The 23,258-nt window shown below is 39.3% G+C and overlaps 2 protein-coding genes across 2 annotated transcripts in view; one reads left to right on the forward strand and one right to left on the reverse strand.

The window, feature by feature from the left end:
* Positions 1–283: 283 nt before the first annotated feature.
* Positions 284–10,029, reverse strand: mrps35 (mitochondrial ribosomal protein S35). Its single transcript, XM_084364934.1, has 8 exons — positions 9,882–10,029; positions 8,665–8,717; positions 8,368–8,535; positions 6,933–6,993; positions 6,671–6,810; positions 4,857–4,966; positions 4,694–4,763; positions 284–800 (listed from the first exon to the last, which is right to left on the reverse strand). The coding sequence occupies exons 1-8, from the start codon at positions 10,012–10,014 to the stop codon at positions 531–533; spliced, it is 1,005 nt and encodes a 334-aa protein (XP_084221060.1). The 5' UTR covers positions 10,015–10,029; the 3' UTR covers positions 284–530.
* Positions 10,030–11,960: 1,931 nt separating this feature from the next.
* Positions 11,961–23,258, forward strand: part of kcnq1.2 (potassium voltage-gated channel, KQT-like subfamily, member 1.2) — a 180,917-nt gene continuing 169,619 nt past the window's right edge. Inside the window, exons 1-2 of the mRNA XM_084363366.1 lie at positions 11,961–12,134; positions 14,325–14,991. Coding sequence (XP_084219492.1) covers positions 14,513–14,991 — 479 coding nt within the window. The 5' untranslated portion in view covers positions 11,961–12,134; positions 14,325–14,512. The remainder of the gene's footprint in view (positions 12,135–14,324; positions 14,992–23,258) is intronic.

Below are 23,258 nucleotides of genomic sequence, written 5' to 3' on the forward strand. Positions count from 1 at the left end.
ACTACTTTTTGCCTTCGGTGTTTAACCCTCCTGCAGTCCAGCGCATCTCCACAGTGCATTGGGTTTCTTTTGACCTGAAAGTACACGCACCATAGACCAAAACTTCTTAAGAAGGGTGAGGTACATTTCAAAGACCTGCTTTGAAATGAAAGCATCCTTTCACTCTGGTGCCACTCCTCGAGCCGATAGTGACAAGAGTGGGATGAGAGCTGAAGGAACTGACTGAAAGAGGCTTTTATACATAAAGGATTTACCCATCATGAGCATGAAGACAACTTTCCAATTTCAACAGCATAATTTGGACTTTTATTTTTGTATTAAAGACAACATCATACACTTAATACGACAGTACATTTATTTCAGAAAAAATAAATACATAAGTTGTGACCCTTGAGGATGTAATATCCAGATGTACATTGGAACAGTAATAACATGAGCCAACAGGTATTTAAAATGTTTGGACCCTCTCACAGGTCCCTGCTGCTCCTGGTCACCATCTTCATGTAAATACATTTGTACACTGAGCTGTACTACAGGTTGAGCAATTTCTTGACGGCCTCCTTGTACTGCAGCATGTGGCTCTCGCTCTCTCCTTCATTCTTCAACCTTGTGACAGAGTCCTTATACTCCTGCACCTCTTTTCTTCCCAACAGCTGCTCTCGCACTTCCTCGCCTTCGCCTTCCCCGGCCACTTTCATGCGTACTAGCATGCCCAAGATATTCCTTTGGGACGGGCTGTCCTCCCAGCTGTACTCCTCCATGTCTGCCACACTCTTCTCAGCCTCCCAGGCTTCTGTTTTCTGACAAACGAGAAAAACAGACCACATTTGTTACCTTTAAACGCACACTAAAAATGAAAGACTTATCCAACCTGACCTATCTGTATCAATAGATTTCAACAGTTTATGTGTGGTACAGCAATTTGAACACAGTGACTATACATGCACACCAATATTTCTCAAATTTTCTGAATATGACACTGCTCATGTAAACATTGTACATTATTCTGTTATGACATAGCAGTTTGCCAAAAGAAAAGTCCACATTTCTGTTTGGAAGGAGAAACACACCTACTTTTAAACATTATAAAAGACTTGTGTGCAAGTACTGCAACACTAAAGGAGTGAAAGATTGAAAAATCTTTTTGTTTTGACACAGAGAAGCAAAATGATTCGTAACTCCAGCTGTTTCTTATCATTTTTTCTTAGATGTGATAACGACATGGTAGGGCACATTAATAAGAGTACCCATGGCTCAATGTAAACAGGAATTTAGGTGGATTATTAACTTTCATTAGCCATGTAAACAGCTAAGTAGGAAATGTTTTCTTTGTCAGAATGAGGACAAAACCTGGAATATTTGTGCATGTGAACAGTAGCTTTGTGTGTAGATGGGCAATATTTCTTCATTCCAATTCAAATCATTCTGATTAAAGATTTTGGGTCAATTGATTACATGGGTCTGGTGCATTCCTCTTCCTCGTTGGATATTTGATCTTTTTTGCTCCCTGTCCTGAAGATGGATAACTAGGGTAAACTGGTCTGCCAGAGAGTTACAAACTTTCCGCAGAAGACCAATTTACCTTAGAAGCCGCCATCTTTGGTCAAGACGGCTGGCATGTGGAGCAAGAATGCAGCCAGAAAGTAATCAGGTTACATATCACTTACATGGAATGCATTTTTTTTTTTAAATCAAATTTTATGAAAAAGTTTTAACTACCCCTCTGCAGCTGATTGAAATTTCTTTTGGTTTGGGTTTATTCTGATTGAGGTGTTTGTATGGAGCATTTTTATTCTGTTTGGACTTTACTCTGAATATTGGGCTCCATGTAAACACAGCTAGTTTCAGTGCTTAATTGTGTAAGTTTTTGTTCTTTCCTTCAGGGTATCATAAAAGGATATTCATTTTTTTTAAGGATCTGCCTCAGTCTCCATTTTGGAACACAGTATGGCAACAGATGTCAAATATGGGGGTCCTCAGTCACCCTTCACCCCTTCTTTGATGCTCCTCTCACAGAGATAGTATTTCTCCATATGTAGTCCTCTGTCCGCTGCCTGTCTAGCTGTCATCACATTCCCTTGAGAACAATACTTCCCATTGTGCAGCAGCTTAACCCGGGGCAGCGGCAGAGCCGCAGCTCTCCTGCTCTCCAGGTGTTTGAGGTTAATGATCGTCATTACCGCTATACATATCTGATCCACATAACATCCCATCTGGAATAAGTCCAAGCCCTAGTGAGTGAGGAGTGCTAGATACTTGGGATGAGTCGCTTGGATCAAAACATTTTCAGCAGCATGCCTCGCCACAAAAAGGAAGATCTGCAGATTATCATGTGACTAATTTGATTTTAGGAGGGAAGGTTTGTTATACTTAACTGAAAGGTTGACTGTACTGACAGTTTATGTTTTGTGTTACTGGCAAAGCTCCAAGCGTTTTATTGATGCCGTTGTGGGTTTAATATAATATGCACAATTAATTAAAAGTGTTGACAGCTGTGACACAATTCCTGTCTTTGCATCTATCACTAAGTGGTTTGGTCAACAGACGGTATGTTTGGTAACACACCAGGAGACAAATGGTCACCTGTTTATGTACCTGCCAAATAACATTTATATTTTCAGTCAGGGGAAAGGACAGGTGTTGGGCATGTAAGCACAAACAAAGATGGAGTGCCTCTAGTGGTAAACCCCTCCCTGTTCGAGCAGTCAGCCCCGACGCTGGCCTGGATTAGCACACACTGGAATTAGCAGGGAAGGTCCATCTCCCTGAGTGGGGAGATAAAATCACCACAGTGGCTGCTAACAATTGGCCTCTTTGTGGGCTAGCGTTACAACCTGAACGCTACGCTACTCTCACAGCTTCCACAAGCCTGCTGGACAAGCACTGTGCCTTCCATTGTGTGTCCAAAAGGGCATCGGACAGTGTTCTGCTTCCTGGCACGGACACCTTTCCCAACTGAGAGAACTTCTTTTTTTTTTATGTGACTAAACCATGACGGGAAAAGCTCCTAAAGGCGAAGGTTACACAATAAGGGGAGTCATTTTCCTTTATGTGGCTGGCACCTTGTGGCAGACTTCTCTAATGTGGCAGGGCTGGCTTAATGTGAATGAGTATCAGGGTCAACACCTGATAGGGTGTCTGTTTTCCCCCCCATCTGTTGAGAAATGTCAACTGGACAATGCTGCTGTTTGCCATCCTGCTGCCCATTCAAGTCTGATACCTCCCTAATGGGCTTAGTGTCTCAGATCACAGAGCAAGATGGACAAAAATTCCCCTGGTAAAAAAAGGGGACTGTGTCATGTCGCTAGCCATATGGAAATGTTACCAAAGACATTTTTGTAATATTTGTTTTGCAACATTTTTTGGAGAATGTGTTATGATAATGATTTTTCTCATATTTTAAGCAATCTTAATGTGCACACTGTGCCAGTTCAGTGCTAATCCAATGATACTGTAGCTAAATAACCTGTACAGTTGCGGCTTGAAGGTTTAATTCAATACAACTTTATCAATCCGATAAAGGGCAATTGTATGGTTACAGTTGGCCACCAAGATCAACAGATACACAAGTACAAGGTAAGAAAGGAAAGAAACATAAATGTTAATTGGAAAACTAAAAAAAGGCTATAAGCTTAAAAACGTATGAGTAATCGGTAATATATTCATAAAAAAGATTCAAATTGTTTTGACTTATTTCGTAGAATTTACATGTATAGTTTAATCTTTGATATAATTTGCCTCACATCGAGACAAATGACTTTTACTACATCATACATCAAGTGAGGGTCCTGCAGTTAATACAGGCCCTGATATCCCCTCTTATATTGCATGCTACACAAATCAGATCAGGTATCATCGTTCATCTGATCACAACAAAACAATGAGGTGACTGCAGGTCATCAGTGCAATAATGCCAGAGAGCAACCAGCCTTTACATGAATGGATACTTGTTGAAAGAACACTAAAAGGTCAGTATACAAAAAGAGAGAGACTAAGGAAAAAAAGACCAGAGTCGCAGGAGAGCCGTGAATGGAGTGGACGGTGAAAAGGAAGGCGTCTCAGGCCTAGTTTACACGTACTTGGGTCGTGTACGTCCAGATGAGCATTTTAGCACTGTTTCAGGAATAATCTCCATCAATATCAACACACCTGAAAATGCCTTCAAGTGGCTATTTTCATGTCCACTGGGCACGAGCATGCTGGTGTAAACAGGAAGCAGACTGCATATGCTGTGGTCGGTTGCTTATTTATAAAAAGTACTATGAATGAGGCAGGGAAACATGACTGCTCTTCACAGAATCCTATTTTTATTAAAACATTTTCATCAGCAGTTTTTGTCCATCATTGTATTATTAATGTCTCCCTAATATATACAATATACAATATAACATCCAATCCGTCAATGCACAAACTGAATACCTGAATAACTGTAAAACTGTTTCTGAATATCTCCAAACTGGAAGGAGTTTTCCAAAAGGTCCATTTTTAGAGGACTGAAATCCTCTCTAAGTGTACGAAAGGCCAAAATGCATAGACAAAGCTTCATTTTAGAAAATACCCGTGTACATGTGGACAGGGCCTCAGCTATGCCCTGGTAGAGTTGGTTAGAAGTAAGAATGAATGTCATCTTCAGTCATGACAGAAATCAGTTCAGTGACACAGCAGAGTAGAGAAGAAACAACATTCAACTTACCCAAGACTCGTGGTAAATGACAGTTAGCAGGTACATGGCATAGTCCAGATTCTGCTGTCTCAAAGGGCAGCTGGTAGAGTGACACAAGGGAAGACAGTTAAGGGCATTTGTTTTATTTTTCTCACTTTATCATATCAGTCCACCGTAAGGAAGGAGTGTTTACCGTTCAGTTGTGATGGTGAGGGTATCGGTATCTTTGCAGTATCTCTCCCCAACAAGCTTGAGCATTTTCTTGCGTGCGTGTTCGTCCAGATTCAAACTGGACACCTTTACCTGCGTGACACAATGACATCACCGCAACAGAAACACAACAGTTTAGGTAAAAGGTTTTCCACATAAAGCTGATGTAAAGAGAAATACACAAAGATAAAAAGATTAGGGCAGATGTGATTTCATTAAATGCTATATGTCCTGTCTGAATCTCTTTTCTCTTTAGATTAAATAAAACCACAACCCAAACTAAGAACAAAAGAAATGCTTGTTTTTTTTCTAACCTATATGGAGCTTTGACTGTGTTGATTAAAATACTATTTCCTTTTTACAGATGAAATCACGGCCTTTATGCTGTTCACAAAAATAACCCTTAAGCCCCTTGCACAATGTAGAACTGGAAAAGAGAGATTAGTCCTTGATTACATTGTTTTTCATGGCTCTGACATGTACAAATTCTGTAAACTGCATTTATAGGAAATACAAGGTACACGTGAACATGTATTCTGTGTAATAAACCTCACCCACTGACAACACAAAGGTGAGGTCAGAGGTGGCTGGACAGATGTGCACAGAGACGGTACACTGGTTCGGTTTATCTCCAGGATCAATCCCTGCCACAGGATTTTCTTCAGTCTCTCTCACCACTTTCACTCTGCCTGACTAAATAACAAAATAAACCTAGGACATATGTGCATCCCTCAAAGATTGAGTAATTTTTTGTGAAAACTGAAACATGGGGTCTTGGTCCACTTGCTCCAAACCTAACTGTGTGAGATTTGCTCTCCAATCTATCTCTCTGCCTAATCCACCTGGATTAATGTCTGAATAATTCCTACCATGCTGATGTAATCGAAGACAAAGTGTCAGTGGAGCAGATGGCTGGTGATTCGTGGTTAAGGTGACACATTTACACTTGGGAAAATACAGTTTCTTAAAGGTTGTTTACATTCCTGAGTATTTGTGTTCTAAGGCAAGATTTCCTTTTCAACCTATATGCAATTGAATACAATAGAAAACTAAATATTCATTGTTAAAACTGATGATCCTTATTGTTTTTAGGATATATACACACACTCAAGAATATGATTGCCTGCAACACTCAAAGTGAGAAGAACAACGGCGTCCCATCTGTTTGAAAAGGATAAGGAGAAGGAGTATTTTGTTCAATTCAATTGCCTTTTGATAAATCTTTTTTTAAAAGTGATTCAATTTATATATATATATTTTTTCATTGAATATTATATTTCTTATAAGTACTTGGAAGAAGCCTTCAGCATAAATCTTTGTGGTTGTTATGTGTTTGTTACATGTGTGGTGGTTCTGGTCTGGGAGGAGGATTGCATATTGATGGATTAGTGTTCTGGGAGGATTAAGAGGAATATCAAAATGTCCCAACAATTATGTCAATGATTACATATTTTGTAAGTTTTTTATGTGAAATATAAAGTTGTTCAAAGATATTTAAAAAAACAAAGAACTCAGTAACACCCAAGAACGTATTAACACGGGAGCAAAAGCAGAGCTTCAGCAATTGTTTGAATCTAAACTAATTGTCTGGGACTATAATCTCTCTGTAGACTTGATGGCATAATTTCTAATGTCTGAGGTCACTGGACAATGAATGTCTCTCAAGATAAACCACAGGGATGTCAGCTGGTGATTATGAAGCCTTGTAAATCTCTAATCTCATTGTACATGTCTGGTTTCTCCACACTTGGCTGAGGTCAAACTGTAAAGAAAAAATAGAATAACAGGGAAACTTACTCTGAGTGTAACAACACGAGCCGAAGGGTTTCTGACAGACGGGCCGGCAAAGACATAGTCGGTACTTTGTAATTTGATGGGGAAGTGCTCGTCACATTTGGCATCAGTGTCCAAGGCAGAGGGCCACTCTGTACAGAATGCTAAGAGCAGAAAAAGACATTTTTTTCAAACTCTACAAAAGCATAAATATTTGTGCTAAAATATTTTGCTGATGAACAACACCACAAAATATGAAATAGCTTTTATCTAACAAAGAAGTTACGTTTTAGAGCTTCACAGTGTTTCTTGATGGCTGCTGGTGTCAAATGCAGGAAATTAGGTATCTGAAAGAGATTAGGGGCGAGAGATTATGTGAATGTTCAAATGCACAACTGCTCATGTCACGGAAACATGAGCAGTTAAAAAGTCCTGCACAGAATTTACATGACTGATTTAAGCCTGCACTAGTTTGAAAGGGGATGGTAAACAAAGTAGTCTTTCTCCTTTGACTAAAAGATCCTAAATAATACATGCAATTGCCTATTCTGTATCGACGACAAAATAAAATTCCCAGATTCTCTGAATTTTAATTCTTTAATGCTTTTTCGAATCAAATTCAGATCTTTGTAAGCATTTTCTGGGTTACTAAACCAAAGTTTCAAGACTGCTGGAACCTGTATGATCTGAACAAATGCAATAGCAAAAATAACATTTATAGAAATCCCTTACAACCACAGCAATCAATGTATATTGTCACAATGTTGTGCTGTATCACAGGCAACTGGACTTGCTGTTGAAACAAGTCCAATTGCCTGTGATACAGCACTTAGAATTACCATGACCTGGATGACTGAGAACCTTCATCAACATATTTAAACAGCTATTCATCTTAATTCTGAATGTATGCTTTGATCATAATAATTAGTACTCGCTAATTTCAACACCAGCGATACAAACACATGTGACAATGGGATTGTTTCATTTCAAATATTAAAAGATTTTTGGTTTGGATGGGTGATTATATAGATGAAACACCAGATATGTTGAAAATCAAGCATTTATTAGCATATATTCGAATATATGCAGTTAAAAATTTTGATGTCTCCAATTATTATAGACTTTGTACAAACCCCATTATTGCTTGTGTTTACACAAAAGCTACAAGGTTTGGTTAAAAAAGTAAAAAAAAATCAAATAAAAAATCCTGACATCAAAAATAAGTAAGGGATGCACAGCAGTTTAGCCTGTGATGGCACACTGAGAGAATGAAATCAATATCGTTAGGGTGCACGGCAGAGCTCCAGCTGTGACGGGTAAAAGTAGCAGATCTGCAAGTGGCTTGAGTCCAGATGGAGCAGCTGGTGTCTGGACACAGCAGCTCAGTAATCCGGGCACTGACACAGAGCCATGCAGCAGAACAAAATGAGCTCCATCAGTATTGAAGAGCACTGGACTGCCTCAATTAACTCATCTAGTCGTAATGAATACTCAGAGGTCAAGATATACAGGGATATACACAGATAAAGCCTGCAGCTTATGCAAGTAGCCCTACAACTTAATTCAGTACTTAACAAATGAGAATCTGTAGTTCTTAATTGTCTGAGGAGGTAATCCGTTTCCCTTATTTAATTCCTAAAACATCCAGCATCTCTCTGTGCTAAAATCTATTTTTATGTCATACTGTTTATCGTGGTCCCAATTAAGCGACGAGGTCTGACCTTGATTAGCTCCAAGTTGCCCTTCTTCTCTGGAGGAATGCTTCCCCTCATTGGGTAGCCCATCCTCACAGGTAGGGGGACAGAGCCTGGTCTAAAGGGGGTTGCAGCTGGGTAAACTGCAGTCCAGTCCTGATCCACCGGCATCCTTTCTGTCCTGGGCTCCCCTGCCTTATATAAAAGATACACTGTTATTTATTACAATCATCAGTGGCTGTCTATTCAATAAAAAAAACTTTGGATTATGTGCATCTTGTTATATTCAGCCTTGGAAATCTGACACAAAAGCTGCACACTTACATCTCTCCTGGGTTTTCTGAGCAAGGATCCTCTACCACCTCTTTCAGGAAGGCCTAAAAATAATAAAATTCCACAGAGTTGTCCAAAATGCATTAACCACATTCAATTTCATGCTGCTAACAGTTATCTGCAGATACAAGACACTTTACCCACACCATCTCATTTCTCAAGTGTCTCACTCTCTGTATGCATCCATCTGATTTACTTAATTTGTGACACTTTGTATTGCAAACAATACACTTAGTAATAGATGCCATGTGTTAATGCTGTATATGACGGATGCATTTTCCAGAAAATTATGTATCACATATTGCACCTCTGTTTAACTTTATATGCTTCTTGTAGTGCTGTAGCGACCAACCGATACCGATATTAGGATGCAAAAAATTCCAACATTGATTTATCAGCTGATATACACACACTTTTTACATTTGCCCTCAAATATGATCATCAAAAACTTGTGACAAAGATGTGTAACAGAGGCAGGATATTTTACAGCCACATATGTAGCAACATTGATGACATTGATATATCTGTTATAAGCTAATATCAGCTCATGGATATATATTGATCAGGCTCTACTGTACTGACATCTTTAATTATTAGAGCTGTATAGTATTAGTTGAATTTTTTTAACAAGTTGCCAATATACCAATAGGTAGATTATTTTAATGTCACTTTTTGTCATCTTGTCATTTCTAAACAAACACTTCCTCCAGGTTTTTTTAATTGTGAGCATTTGCTGCCTTATTGCCTCAAATGAGAATGAATATGAAGAGTATATTTTTGGTTTTGTGGAGACTTCACATTAGGCTTCAGGAAATCATGAAGAAATTATGATATTTACATTTTTCAGACCAACTGCTTAATAATCTAACAAGAAAATATCATATACTTCTTGTCTGAATCTCCTGTGGATGCTGGTGGGAAGAAAGAAAATGCCTTCCGGAATTAGTAAAATAGACACATGTGACCCTACAACGACCCCTGAGACCTCCCACACCGCAGTCTGGAGACAAATACAAATCGCCAGAGTGAACAAATCTGTTTCTCCACCATATTTATCAGTTCAGACACTCCTACTGCCGAGTACACGGCTGTCAGAGGACATGAAGTACCTCCACTCGCATTGGTAGCTGCGTCTCGAGCAGCTAGCTTAGCATGCAGCTATGGTTCTGAATTAACGTGAACTAATTTGCAGCGACAGTGAAACTCACCTTTATTCGTGTTAGGAGAATTTATAGACAAAGCTGTCGCGTACGTGACCCTGCTCAGTGGTCTCTGAAGTCCAAGACCGTGAACATTTATTCGACCTAGGGACAGAAGTGCCTTGCTTGTGTGTGAAGCCATGTTTGTGACAGTGACTACGGAAAACAACGAGGGACAAGCCACAAGAATTGCGAAACGTTTAAAGCAGCGTAACATGGGTGTGTAGTGCCCCCTGAGGGTGAAAACAGGTATCGTGGCACTGTTCTTGATGTATGACGGGACTTCATTCAGGTCACTTTAATAAAGAAGGATAGAAAAACAATTTGCTTAAGAATAATGGCAACAACTCTTCTTCATTTGTGTTTATACTACTGGTGCTTTATCTGTACCACCAGCGACCGTCTGTCTCTGTCCATCCGCCAGCTGCTGCTTTTTGAAACACGTGGTGCGTTTAGATGCATCAGAAAAATCATATTTCAGAGGTAGAAAATCGTAAAAAATGTCCCTGGGGCTACTCCATGGAAACAACACACCCAGGCTGACAGAAATGTAATGATTTATGTTTGTCAGGAACCAGTTTGTACACTTTTACTATGAGGACGTTTTTACACCAACAACATGTTGAGAAGCATACAGAGTTTACTTAGGGTTAGGGTTAGAGGAGTGGTGGAAATGTTGGACAGTAGATAAAATGGCATCAACGGACCTAAAATAAAAAGAAGAGCCTGCACGAGTGGTATGTTTGCAAAGAGGTTTGTCTTATTTATTTATTTTTGGTGATATGTTTGCTCTCCCTAGTACTTTTAAGTCAACTGTAGCCTATTTCTTGCTCTTGTAGTTGAAAATACATGTTCAATTTCATGCAGTTACATCTGCCTACATAGGTACTGACCCAGAAGTTCACCCAGGAAACAATGCTGAATTGCAGGGCTGGATTAACTTGATAGGGGACCTCTGGGCAAACATTGTTTCAGGGACCATGTTGATCTTTCACCTGTGGCAGGACCCCATGGTATTTTGTGTAGGCTATCAACACTGCATGGTAATATAATGAAACAATTCAAAATGTATTCAGGATTATAAAGTATGAGGGCTCATGGGCTGTAAAGTAAAAGGCTATTGCTCATAAAACTAGATTTTGATATGGCACTCCTACAAAACGGGGCTGCAAAATCACATAATAATGTAGAACCCACCTTGTTTGATAATGTACCCTATTAATTCATAAATCAAATTATGCTACCTATGCTTTACTGTGTGCAACTAAAAAACAGTATATCTGGGGCTTAAAGTCCGGAGCCCAAGGTAAATTGCCCACGTTGCATGGTTGGTAATCCAACCTTGCTAAAGTATTGTTGGACACAGACTAAACGTGTGAAAGTCATATCAGAATATTTTCGTAATCATGTGGCAAAAAGGTTATGTTTTACAATTCTACCATTGTTATCACCATATGATGGTACTGAATTTAGAGCCACAATCCTAATGACCAACATATGGTGGTATTTAATTTGCTGAACAGACGTTTGCCATGATGTGTTGGCTTTATGTCGAGTAACACTCAATTTAAACAGAACTTGTTTGTTTAAAAGAAAACTCATCGAAGCAATCAGGTAACTTGCGATGGGCATTATTAAACATTTTCTGAATACACAAGATGATGATTTAATCAAATAGCAGATGTTTGATTAATTGGTGATTGAAATAGTTGTTAGCTGCAGCCTCACTACAGTTAGAAACCACATAATATTAAATCTTGCACACATTCACACTGAAACCATACATTGACAGCTATCACACATAATTATCACATCATATATTCTATCATGGACTAAAAACATAAAACGTAAAACATTTAACTACTTTACATTTACTATACTACCATGACATTTTAACATTTTGGCGACCCCCCAGGGTATCACATTTTGTCAAATAGTGATTGCAACATTTCCGCTAACCCGTGAACGCAGCATTCGTCCAGCTAAAACTGTGATGCACTTCAAAGGCACAAGTCCTGCAGGCAGCAGCCGATTAGAGGGAGGCTGCTGCTGTCCCTGCCTTCTCGATGTTAGGGTTTGTCTTTTTTACCGATGAAAGCTCAGTTTTAACTTATTAAATTTAGGTTTAAAATTATTTAAATTATTTTAATCTCGTTTTTAGTGAAGACAACAAAAAAAAGCCGAACTTGTGACCTGGCTTGTGAGATTTAATTTCATAGCATCTACCACCGATATCAACTTGATGTGTTTCTGGAGTTAAAGGTAAGATTAGACACGCTGCTTTGACACGTTTTGCTGTGTAATTCTTGCAGGGCTCGGCCACTGACAGTGACGTGAAGCGTTAATTGATGCAAATATTGACTTAGCATTTGCTTTATTATGCAGCGTCATTAAACACACCTGTATGTTTTCAGGATACAGAGAGGAAACAAGTAAAGTGTTTTGGTGGACGGAAGCTGAGTTTTCTTACTTTACTTGAACCCACATGCTCCCATTTAATTTGTGTGATAAGTGTCATGCAGGGGGTCGGTTCAGTTTAACGGAAAAGTCACACAATACCGTGTAACTGTAGAGTCCAGCCTATGCAGGTCTGACAGTTCATTGTGTATCTCATGACTGTGTAGTTTTAAAGGTAGAAACTCTATCTACACACATGGAGACAGCAGCATGTGGCTCCTGTCATCACTTCAGCCATAGCTGAGGACAGACATGGATTGGGGCGACTGCCTCCAATTAGCCTACCTCTCTTACCTCCTGAGACTTTTTCCGATCCTTTTAGTCAACATCTATCACACTAGGTGGGTCAGTGTCTTTCCAGAGAAGACACTGACCCACCTACTAATTAATTGTTCATAAGTCAACAAAGAGTGGAATTTGCTTTTACTTGGCGGATGGAAAGTGTTTTTGTCAAGTGTCCATGCCCTCCAGGCCTAGTTTCAGGTTCATTGTCATTCGCGGACATGAGGTATTTCTATATTAGACACAACATGTAGGATGTATCCAGAGCTCCCATTGCACAATTCAGGCAGTAAACTACTCTCATAATTAGTTTACTTCATTAAATCGATTTCCAAGGCAGGCAGTGGAAGGGGACATCCTTTAGGGGGACTGTCACTCAGAATTTTCATATTTACAATATCAATGAGGTAACAATACAAACTCCGAAATATTTACTTTTTCCATAAGTGAATAAACAAGCTGTTCTCTGTAAAATAAGCCCCCCAGAACACTGTTTGAAGCTAGAAAAGGGGCAGGGTCCGCCAAATATAAACAAAGTAAAACAGTATGGAACTGTGTTTCCCTTTAATGTCAGTTTATTTGATCATGAAAATGAATGAGTTTGTTTATTTACTGTAGTTGGCTTAGGCGTAAAAAGTCAGCCAACGAGGATCTTTCGCTTCTGATAAAGTGTCCTCCCCAAAACTACATAGTGCACCTTTAACAATGTGACTGCAAGGGGAAAACACCGACAAAGGTGAAGGAAAAGTTGCACAACGATAATTAACGCGACTTTAATCGGTCTGATTTTCACCTGCTTGCACGTTGACGAAGCTTCTGTGATGCGACGTGTTTTTTTTTTGTAGCTGTTAGGGAAGGTCACATTTCAGTCATAGTGCCCCCAAAATGTGTTGCAGGCCGGGGAACACGCTGGATTATATTCTCTAAATGTTAGCAGAGTGCATGCTGCACATTTGTTGTACCTTTCCAGATGGGAAACTAGCATCCATCAAGCACAATACAACCGGATGCTGTTTTTTTACAGTAGTAAATCCTCAGAGAGTGTCGGCAGAAAAAGGCCTGGTGTTCTGACCTGCTGCTATCACTCTAACTCTGTATGTGTCTGCTCTGGGAATAATACGTGCCTCTTATTCTTGTATTAGTTTTAACAGGTCAGAAGTCACAGTGTAATAGCCTACCATTTGCAAAAGTTCACAGAAATGTCACGAGGATTTCTTACTCACGGATGGCTCTATTTTCCTTCTTTTTAATTTCACAAACATGGATTACCCCCGGTGCTACACATTCTATGTCTTAAAGCAAGAAGCAGGACTGTTACACAATGAGAAGCTCTAATCGGCATCACTGCCCTCAGCACAATAGGTCTCTGACCCTTGTATGGTGGCAGTTTAAAAGTTACATGCTGAAAGGAAAGACCTTCAGTATTTGCCAGACTCTAATCTCATGATATTTTTGGAGTAAGAATATTTTTCTGCTGTGCGTGAATGTCGTCTGTAGCAGCTACAATAGTTGATATTTATACAGTGGTTAAAAATTGTGGTCAAACTTTTTTTTGTTTTGATTTTTTTATTGGTTCAGCATCTAAGCTATACAGTGTCCTCGTCTTGTATTCATCATGACAGATGCTAAATTAACAAGGTCATTGGTCATGGAGGGCAGGGCTTACTTTCAGTCATACTATCTCCTTGACTCATGTCACTTCTTCCACTGCAGGTATGGACACACATGCAACACAGCAGCAAGAGCTCTTCTCTGCAGCAGGTAGCTAGCCATGCCTAGCTAGGATCTTCTCCTGCCGGGCTCAGCCCTTCTGCCTGAATCTTGGTCATAACCTTCAGGACTTCCCAGAACGTTAAAGTCCCCTTTGGTCCTCTGTGAACTTGACCATCCCGTGGGGCAACATGGGGGAAAGGCGAGCGCACTCCTTTCACACGACATGCCACGTGCAACGCGACTATGGCAGCAGGATGGCGAGTTCCTTCATAAGCTACAGGCCCAATGGGTATGCCAGCACAAGACTCGGCCTGGAGGAGGAGATGGAGGCTGCTGGAGGCACTACTACTGCTCGCTCTGTCCTACTGGCTCCTGTACCTGACAGAAGCCACTACTCTCCTGTTTCACTGGAACTGGACCCCACAGCGGTGAATAATGGATCAGGCATCCCCTGCTGTTCGCCAGTGGACACAAAGGACCCAGCGCCGGGGACCATACACAGCCAGCCCTCTATCACCTCTGTCCCTCCACCTCTGCCTCGGTCGAGCTGGCTGCATCATCAGAAGGAATTCCAGAGCCCTTACATCAAGACTAGCATGCAGGGCGATGTTTACAACTTCCTAGAGAGACCTGCTGGACTGAAATGCTTCCTCTACCACTTCCTTGTGTGAGTACCTGTATGGTTCTGTGTATATTGATTTCAGCACAACCATGTCTTTAACATAAAGTAAAAACCTTTAAATCAGCTCTGAAGGCTGTTCAAAGTTCAATGAACAGTCTAGTTGACTGTCTTGACTTCAGCCACACAGGCTTGTGGGGTGTCCCTTAGGTGGCTCCATCCCTCTCTCGTTAATTACATCTAGTGCTGCTCCCTCCAGTATTAGGTTCTGGTTCCCAGTAACAAAAGGAGAGGCCCGCTGGCTGTCTGTGGTTGAAGCAGGTCAGTGTCATCTGGTCAACCACACTTTTGGCTCGAATGAGCTTGTTCTGTTCGGCACTTCCTTACAGTCAACAAATCAACAACCTCATGCATAAAACACGGAGCTTCCTTCATGATGCTGCTAACTTGACCTGCTAGGAGAAAATGCTGACCTACAGTTGAGACATAGCCTACATGAGTAAGTTTTTAGTTTTTGACACGTAGGAACACTGTTTCTCCTTTGTTGGTGTTAAAATACTTGGGCTTAGATAAAGTTGGAGTGTTTTACCATGGTGTAATGATTTAACGTCACATCCAAAATGAAAGTATATCCCGATTGTAGTGTCGTAAGAAAGCGTTTTGAAGCCATGTTCCATTTTAACTCCATTCAAATATCCTGAAAAATAAACTGAAGATTTAGTGAAAATAAGTTAAATGAAAAGTTAACAAAATATAAAAATACACAGTGAAAACATAAACATTTTATTCTCTGGCTAGCACTTGCTTAATACTGGTAATACTTAATACTAGTAATACAGCGAAAAGAAAAAAAGTTCATATTTTAAATTCTAGTCCGTGCTCGTTTAGACATTATTTCAAAATTGTTTAGCACATGAGGTTTCCAAATTAAAGAAGTTATGAGTGTGAGAGAAAAACTATTATCAGTGTCACAATAAAAGCAAAAATGAGAATGAAACGACAGGAACTTTATGATCTCTGAAGTATCCCGCAGTTTAGTCCCAGACGTCATGGTAAGCCCTGAGCCCATGGATTTAGACCAGATTAGATGAAAATATGAATGATAATAAAAGATGTTCAATTGAAATGCCTCTTCTGAACTTCAGCTGAATTACACATTGGGTAATGACAACATGGATGCCTCACAGTTATCTTTTTTTAAGGCATTATTTTTCTGCACTGCACCTCTACAGCCACTATATTGTTCTGTTTCATTTTCCTCATGGTTACATGTAGTTTGGGTGAAGAAAAACATGCTAACACAGCATCCTGATCTCTCTGTTACCAACTCATCTTGAAGGGCATTAGGAAGATTAGTTGCTCCTGTTGCTATAGTTACATATGCATCCAGAATTTGGCTTAAAGGCACCTGTCATACCTGATACCATGTTGTGTGTAAGTACACCTGGGCCCATGTCAGGAGATTGGATTTGCTGAAATGGCTAGTTATAGCATCACAGTAGCCTTTACACCAGAGTAGTATACACATTAGTTTCCCGTTTATTATCCTCTGAACTATTATTGCTATCCCGCAGTGCAGACAAGGAACAGATTGTTACCACCAGTAAAGGTCAATTTTAAAATTTAATTCTGAAGATGTGCGCCATACGGTCATTTTTGCCAGTAAGATGTGCAAATGTATGACCTTTTGCAACCCAATCCCCAGAATAAATGTTGGCAATGTATGTTTTTAGAAACGATGGATATGTTTAACCTTTTCATTTCTACGCTGTGCTTATGGTCTGGTTAGATTCATGCACAAAAAACACTATTATTTATTCATGGTAGTTCTTGTGGCCACAAACACAGCTAGAATGAATGTTTAGATGCGAAGGTCCCTCGTCAAAAATATCCAATTCTTTCACATTTACAAATGTTCAAACGCAGTCTCGAACTGTGGTCACTGGCAGCATTCTCACCTGTAACTCTACCACTGTCCCCTCCACCTGCACCCATGAGGTAATAAACATGTAATGTGAATGTGACATGACACGTACTGTAGACAAATTGGACTGTAACGTCCCTTACATACAAAGTGGAGCAACACATCTACTGCTGTTCCATATGTGTAAAATAAATATTATTAAACCTTCAAAAATTGAAGTCATTAAAGAATATTAGAAACTCTAGCTGTAAGTGGCCTTTCCAGTTGTAAAAGCTAATCATCTATGCATCATTACCGCGAGAAACAGTAATGATGAGTGGGCGAGTTTTGAGCACATATAGCGCATTACCGTCATCAGTTTTTCTGCTCACATGTTCACAACTTAAAACACAGTTTCTCACTTTTGTGGACGTGACTCAGCAGCTCGGCAGCTGTGGCCAAGAATAACCAGGAGTGTTTTCGGCCTGCTATGCAACTTCTGGCAACAATATCAAAGACTTCAGAGAGGTCCCGTTCCTTCCAAAGCATCCATTATCCAAACACATTCATCCCCCTCTACATTTCTTTAGCTCAGTTGCCTTCAAATTACCTGATCATTTAAACAAAGTCTCGGCCTAATGTTTGGTCATTAAAAATGGCACGTATGCCGACCACTTTTCACCTCTGTTTGTGTGAAATTGAGCTCGACGTGAAGTACAATTAGTCTCTCTCATTAAGACATTACCTTTGTCAACCAAAGGTGAATGGAAACAGCTGAGATTCTCTGTATGTGTGTGTTTTGTGTGCCCTGTATTGCGGATAATCCGTCCCAGCAGTAATTGAGGCTCTAATGTTCTCCCCCCACAGAGGAGAGCGAACCCGAGCCTGTCCTTCATTTAATATTAAACCCTTCTGACTGATCCCCGCTGACACTCCTTTAAGTAACTCTTACTTGTCGATGGCTATCGCTGGTGGCCATCTATTCTCCTGACCTCTTTAGAGATTGGCAGGGGAGAGGGGTGACATAAAGGGCCGTATGCAGCACTCATGACAGCCCTAATTGGTCTGCTCTAATAGGCCTGCTCTACATTAGGATGACACACGCTGACAAACAACAAACACACACACACGCACAGGTGGTTGCTCAATTCATCACTGCCTTTATTGCGCTGAAGCCAGGATCAGCAACATTTACACAACTGTCAGTACTCCAGCACGCAATTCAGGCATGCATCTACCAAACATACACTCATACACAGATGTGCAAATGTGGGTGGATTGCAAAAGAAAAAAAATAATGAAGGGAAATACACAAACATTGGCTCACACAGGCTTATACGTCAGAAAATGCGCTCATCATCACTCCATCTGGCTGTTTTAGAACATCTGTCTAATCAACAGGTAGTGGGATAACACACATTGAATGTGTGTGTTTTGGTATGCATAGATTCATAAAATAGACCTTTTCTTTTACAGTCGATTTATTTGTGTGATTCACTGTGGTTTTTATTTCAGTTGTGCAAACAGATAACATTTTTTCACGTGGCGCCGTGAGGACTCTTTATATTTCGTATGTTTTTTCAATGACTTTGTAAACTTAGTTTTTAGATAAGCGCTTCACAAAAATCATAATTATTTAATGAAGAATTTCTCATATAAAACTAATTAAAGAATAAATAATTAAATGAAATTTAAGTAGTTTCAGTTACAGACTTTGTTGTCAGGGAGCCTTCTCTCTCCTCCTGATGTAGGAAAACAATGAATTGTTAATATAAACACATTTACACTAAATGAATGCAATATTACCAACCCCAGACTGAAACACAAACATACATGCACACGGCACACTAATGACGACAGAGCTCGTCAGAGCGGGTAGAAATCCCTTGGACTCGGGACAGACTACGAAAAGAGTGTTCGCAAAAGAGTCTTATGCAATGGCCGGCAGACTCACACAGACAACCTGAGGCAATGATCCCCTTCACGTTTGGGCCACTCCCTCTGAGTCTTTTACGTAACCCAAGGGAATGAACATGTATGTCCTCACGATGTCCAAATGCCCTTCTCATACTACAAGCAGATTACGACCATACCTCTTATCCACCAAATCTAACAGCTCAGTTTCTTACAGCGTGTCCCGATGCAGACGTAGTAGTACAAGAAGTACAAAATCATTTGAGAGAATAAAGGTCGAGCTAAAACTGCAGAAGAAACAGTGACCAGCTTACTAACTGTTAAAAACAACCCTTATTTTTTCCACTGACAGTATTTATAATCAAAATGTCATTATCTGATAAAGGTAATTTTTACTTTGACATCATTACACCGCAACCAGTTTGCAGTGGAAGAAGCGTTGCACCTGTTTATCCTCGTGAAAATGGAGAGAGGGCCAGATGTTGTCTGGAATCCTTGATTCTGTCATGTGTTTTTATATCTGGACAGATTATTGAAATAACTATAGTGAATCCCCTCCATCTATGTGGAAAGGGCAGAAAGGAAACCTCCTGATGGATATCTGCTTACAAGAGATTACTGACTGAACGATGTGTGCTGTATAGGTCACTTCCATATCTCAGTAGCTAGGAAATGTTTTGTAATACCATGTTCTCCAGAAGTTGTTCAACGATTGAAAAAGTGGCACTTAGTATAATGTGAAATCAAATTATGATACTTCTTAAAGGCTAGTTAGCAACTGAAAGGATACCACCGGTTACATGTATTTATTTATTTATTTTCATTTCACCTTTAATGTGCATGAACATTAAAGGTGAAAGAAGAACAAATATATTTACCACAGGTCTCACCTTTTGTTTTACTTCAGCAGGAAAGCAGCCCACATAGCGATCTGAAGAGTATTTTGAACATACTGAATTATTGATTTTGGAGGCTGACTGATTAATCTGTTTGGCCGATTAATTGTCACCGATAGAACATTTCACAAATTAGCAGTACTAATTATACTTGGTTCCAATAGTGTACAGCCTCCACCAGTCAAACAGGGAAACACATGACTGATTTATGTGTATATCTAAGTAGTTTTTAATTTAAGGTTTGATGTTCAGTTATCCAAAAGTTAAAGTTTGTTCATTTTCATTTTTCATGGCAGAGGGATTGTAGTTGATAAATCAACAAGCGGCTTTTTCCTGCTACAAAACATATATCGTCCTAAAATCTTCAGACAGCAGTTTTAAATGTCAAGATTTTGTAACCGTAAACACTCTGCTTTCTGTTCTCCCTCTCAACAAAGGGATATTACGGTGCATTATTTTTCGAAGTAGCAGAGAGATAAGAGTTTGGCTTTCAGTGCAGCTTCATAGGAGATGTTTTTAATTTCTTTCTTTTCATTTTTTTACTAAAGCTGCACTTTGACCTGACTATTTGTTTAATTTGATTTATTATTAAGTACTGCATCATTTGGTTTCTGTATTATTTCTGTTTCAAAAGACAGCAACGGTTAAACAAGAAGCAAACAAAAAATGTTGTGGGGACAAAATACAATAAAACTTCTGCTTATCAAATCAATGCATTCTAAAGTGTGAATCCCAGAATTTGTCAGACTATAGTTACCATCAAAATCTATAATTGTTGCATCGATGACCTCTAATTGATTTCCATTCACTTATTGACCAGATCCATTTTAAAGTACAATTCTATTATAAGTTAAAAAGCATGCACAATTTTAAATGTAAGCTTTAGATGTTAAATTCAAACTCCTGGAGTTAAAGGAATATTTTTGCTTATTCCAGTTTCTTCTTGGCAGTTAAGGTGTACCTGTCAGCTCTGATACCCAAATCTTTACATCAGTCAGTTGTCACCCTGCCAAAAACTCTAAATTGTGGATATTATTCTCTTCTACAAAACAAAACATATGAAAATAATGCATTTGTTCCAATAACTCCCCAGTGTGTCATTTTTAAACTCAAGCCAGTACATTTTACAACCTGAGTTGTCTTGGGCTTCCCCAGACCGGTTTTGCTGGTATATTAAACTTTTTTAACTGAGGGCTGAGTGTGTCAGGCTTTGGCTTTGTGTGTCGCTGATGCTGAATATGACATATACTGGGTGAAGTAACTGGTCATGAATGACGCTGCTTCTATTGTCTGATACCCCTTCTAACTATATCTCTATTCATTCATCTTGCCCTCCAACCTGTAAGAAGATTTATATCTATTTTCCAAGTATTTGGTGGACAAGATGATAGCTAAGCCAGGATGGAATATCCATGTTTGTGGCTGGTGGCTGATGTGGTGTAATCCACCCTAAGCTCTTCCATGGATGGGATGGGGAGGTGGGGGGTCAGTAAAGAGCATTGTGGAAGGCACCTCTGTCTCTGACCATGTTTGCTAGCGGTGATGGTCAGGGCAATTTGGCTTTCAGTTTGTACTTTTTAAAGTCACAAGGCCTTTTTTTGTTGCATGTTCATGAATCAGTCTGAATAGAGAGGTGTTCAGGCTAAAAACTAAGAGTAATTTTAGTGTTTTACAAATATCGTAAACATAATGGGAGTTCAGTCAGCCTTGGGTATGCAGACCTGTAAGTGATTTTAAAGTGAGTGAGGTTAATACTTGGATTTGACTCAGTGCCTACAGGTGGAGGCCAGTAAACGGCTGTGGCGGAGTAGGAAGTGAGCGTTTTGGGTAAAGCTTATGTAGAATCTTCAAGTTGGAGTTGTAATGTCTCAAGACTTGAAGAGATAGCTTTTTTTCTGGTTTGTATGGGTAAGATGGTGCTAAGGCTGAAAATAACTGTTGGATTGTGATCGTAAATGTTGCTTGAAAAACTTCATATTTGTTTGTCCTGAATGTGAGATTTGGTAACCTTCATAATTAATTTTATGGTCATAGTGGTTTTGGAGATGCAGGCTAGGTAGGCCCAAGGCCTGGCAGTTTTAAACATATGGTACAGGTTTTGCTTTGGAGGGCAGTATTGAGTGTGTGGGTGTAGGCAAAGAGGGTTGGGAGGTAATTCTGGGACGCAAGAACGGTCCAATTCAATGTAAAACTAGTAATGGAGAAGGTGCCCACTTGACAAACCCATTGACTTGCCTTCATTCATACACTCATCTATATACTAAAGTGGTTTAAGGCAAATGTACAGATATTATACTACTTAGTAGTTTTGCTCTCTACATCCTATAAAGCTTTTGATACCAGTGGTTTTCATTTCAGTTGCAGTTTGTAGGGGATCTAGAAAAACAAGAAGAAAAACAGAAACAATGTGATTATGTGGCTTGTTTTGAAGGTATCAAACAATCAGAAGGGGTGACAATGTTTACAAGTAGGTCAAAAGTAGGTCATGGTAGGAATGATGAAAGGTATTACCTGTAACCGTCAGTAGAATGATATCCACTGAATGAGACTGTTGAATGAGATTAAGAGAGTCTTAGGTGAAGACATTGTTTATTTGAATGCTCACCCAACCATTGGCACATAGCACCATCTGCCCTGATAAACACTGATAAAATATTTTTAAAGCAACAAACTGCTGTCCAAAAAGCTAGAAGTGATATATTAGCATGCTGGTGCTACTGTTGTTGGCTAACTTTATTTGGCACACAGAATCAAGTAAGGCAGAAATGATGAGTTGATTAATGGATTTATTGGTAAGCAGAAAATTAATCATAATTTTATATAAAGATAATGACCTAACTATAGGTCATTGAATCACTTGCGCTTCTCAAACATTAAATTGTCTTACTAGTTATCATTTTGCATTGCTCAACATTAAATTCTGGGAAACATGGCCTTAATGACATGAATGATATATATCTAGATATTTTAAAATCTCCTAAAAAGCACTTCATAACGGTTAGGACTGGGCGACAAAAGCAAGTATCACAATATTTTTGACCTCAATATTGATATTGGGACAATATTGGGATGACTTTTGGTACTTTCACAAAATATTTGTATGATTAGATTTTGATAAATAATCATCAGTAATGTGGATATGATGACTAAGTAGGTAAAGGCAGGTATAAGAAGTAGTACCTTCACTTTACTGTTATGAAGCCTTTAAAACCAGGAAAAGATCAAACTTGGGCCATATTACGATAATGATATAATATCAATATATTGCCCAGCCCTAACATTTACCTTTGAATATACTACTTCACCTGTCGACAGACACCAGCTTTAATTTTGTGTCAGACTCTGTTATGGCTACAGACACTGTGGTTATGGAACTACTGTTCAGGTAATGTGTATTTAATGATCCTCAGTGATGAACAGGCCATCTGGATAATGTTGGAAAAACTAGTTGAACTTTTCACCCTGAAAGCTTGTAAGTTTTTAGTTTATAGGGGGCGTGTTTTGTTTGAAAATTATTTTGCATGTGTGAAAAATACAGTCTACTGTGTGGGCAAATAAATCGTGTGTTTGCATACTCTATTTATTAATGTGCATGAATTAAA

The sequence above is a fragment of the Pagrus pagrus genome (genome assembly GCF_965226575.1).
Source record: "Pagrus pagrus genome assembly, chromosome: 10".
Classification (NCBI taxonomy): domain Eukaryota; kingdom Metazoa; phylum Chordata; class Actinopteri; order Spariformes; family Sparidae; genus Pagrus; species Pagrus pagrus.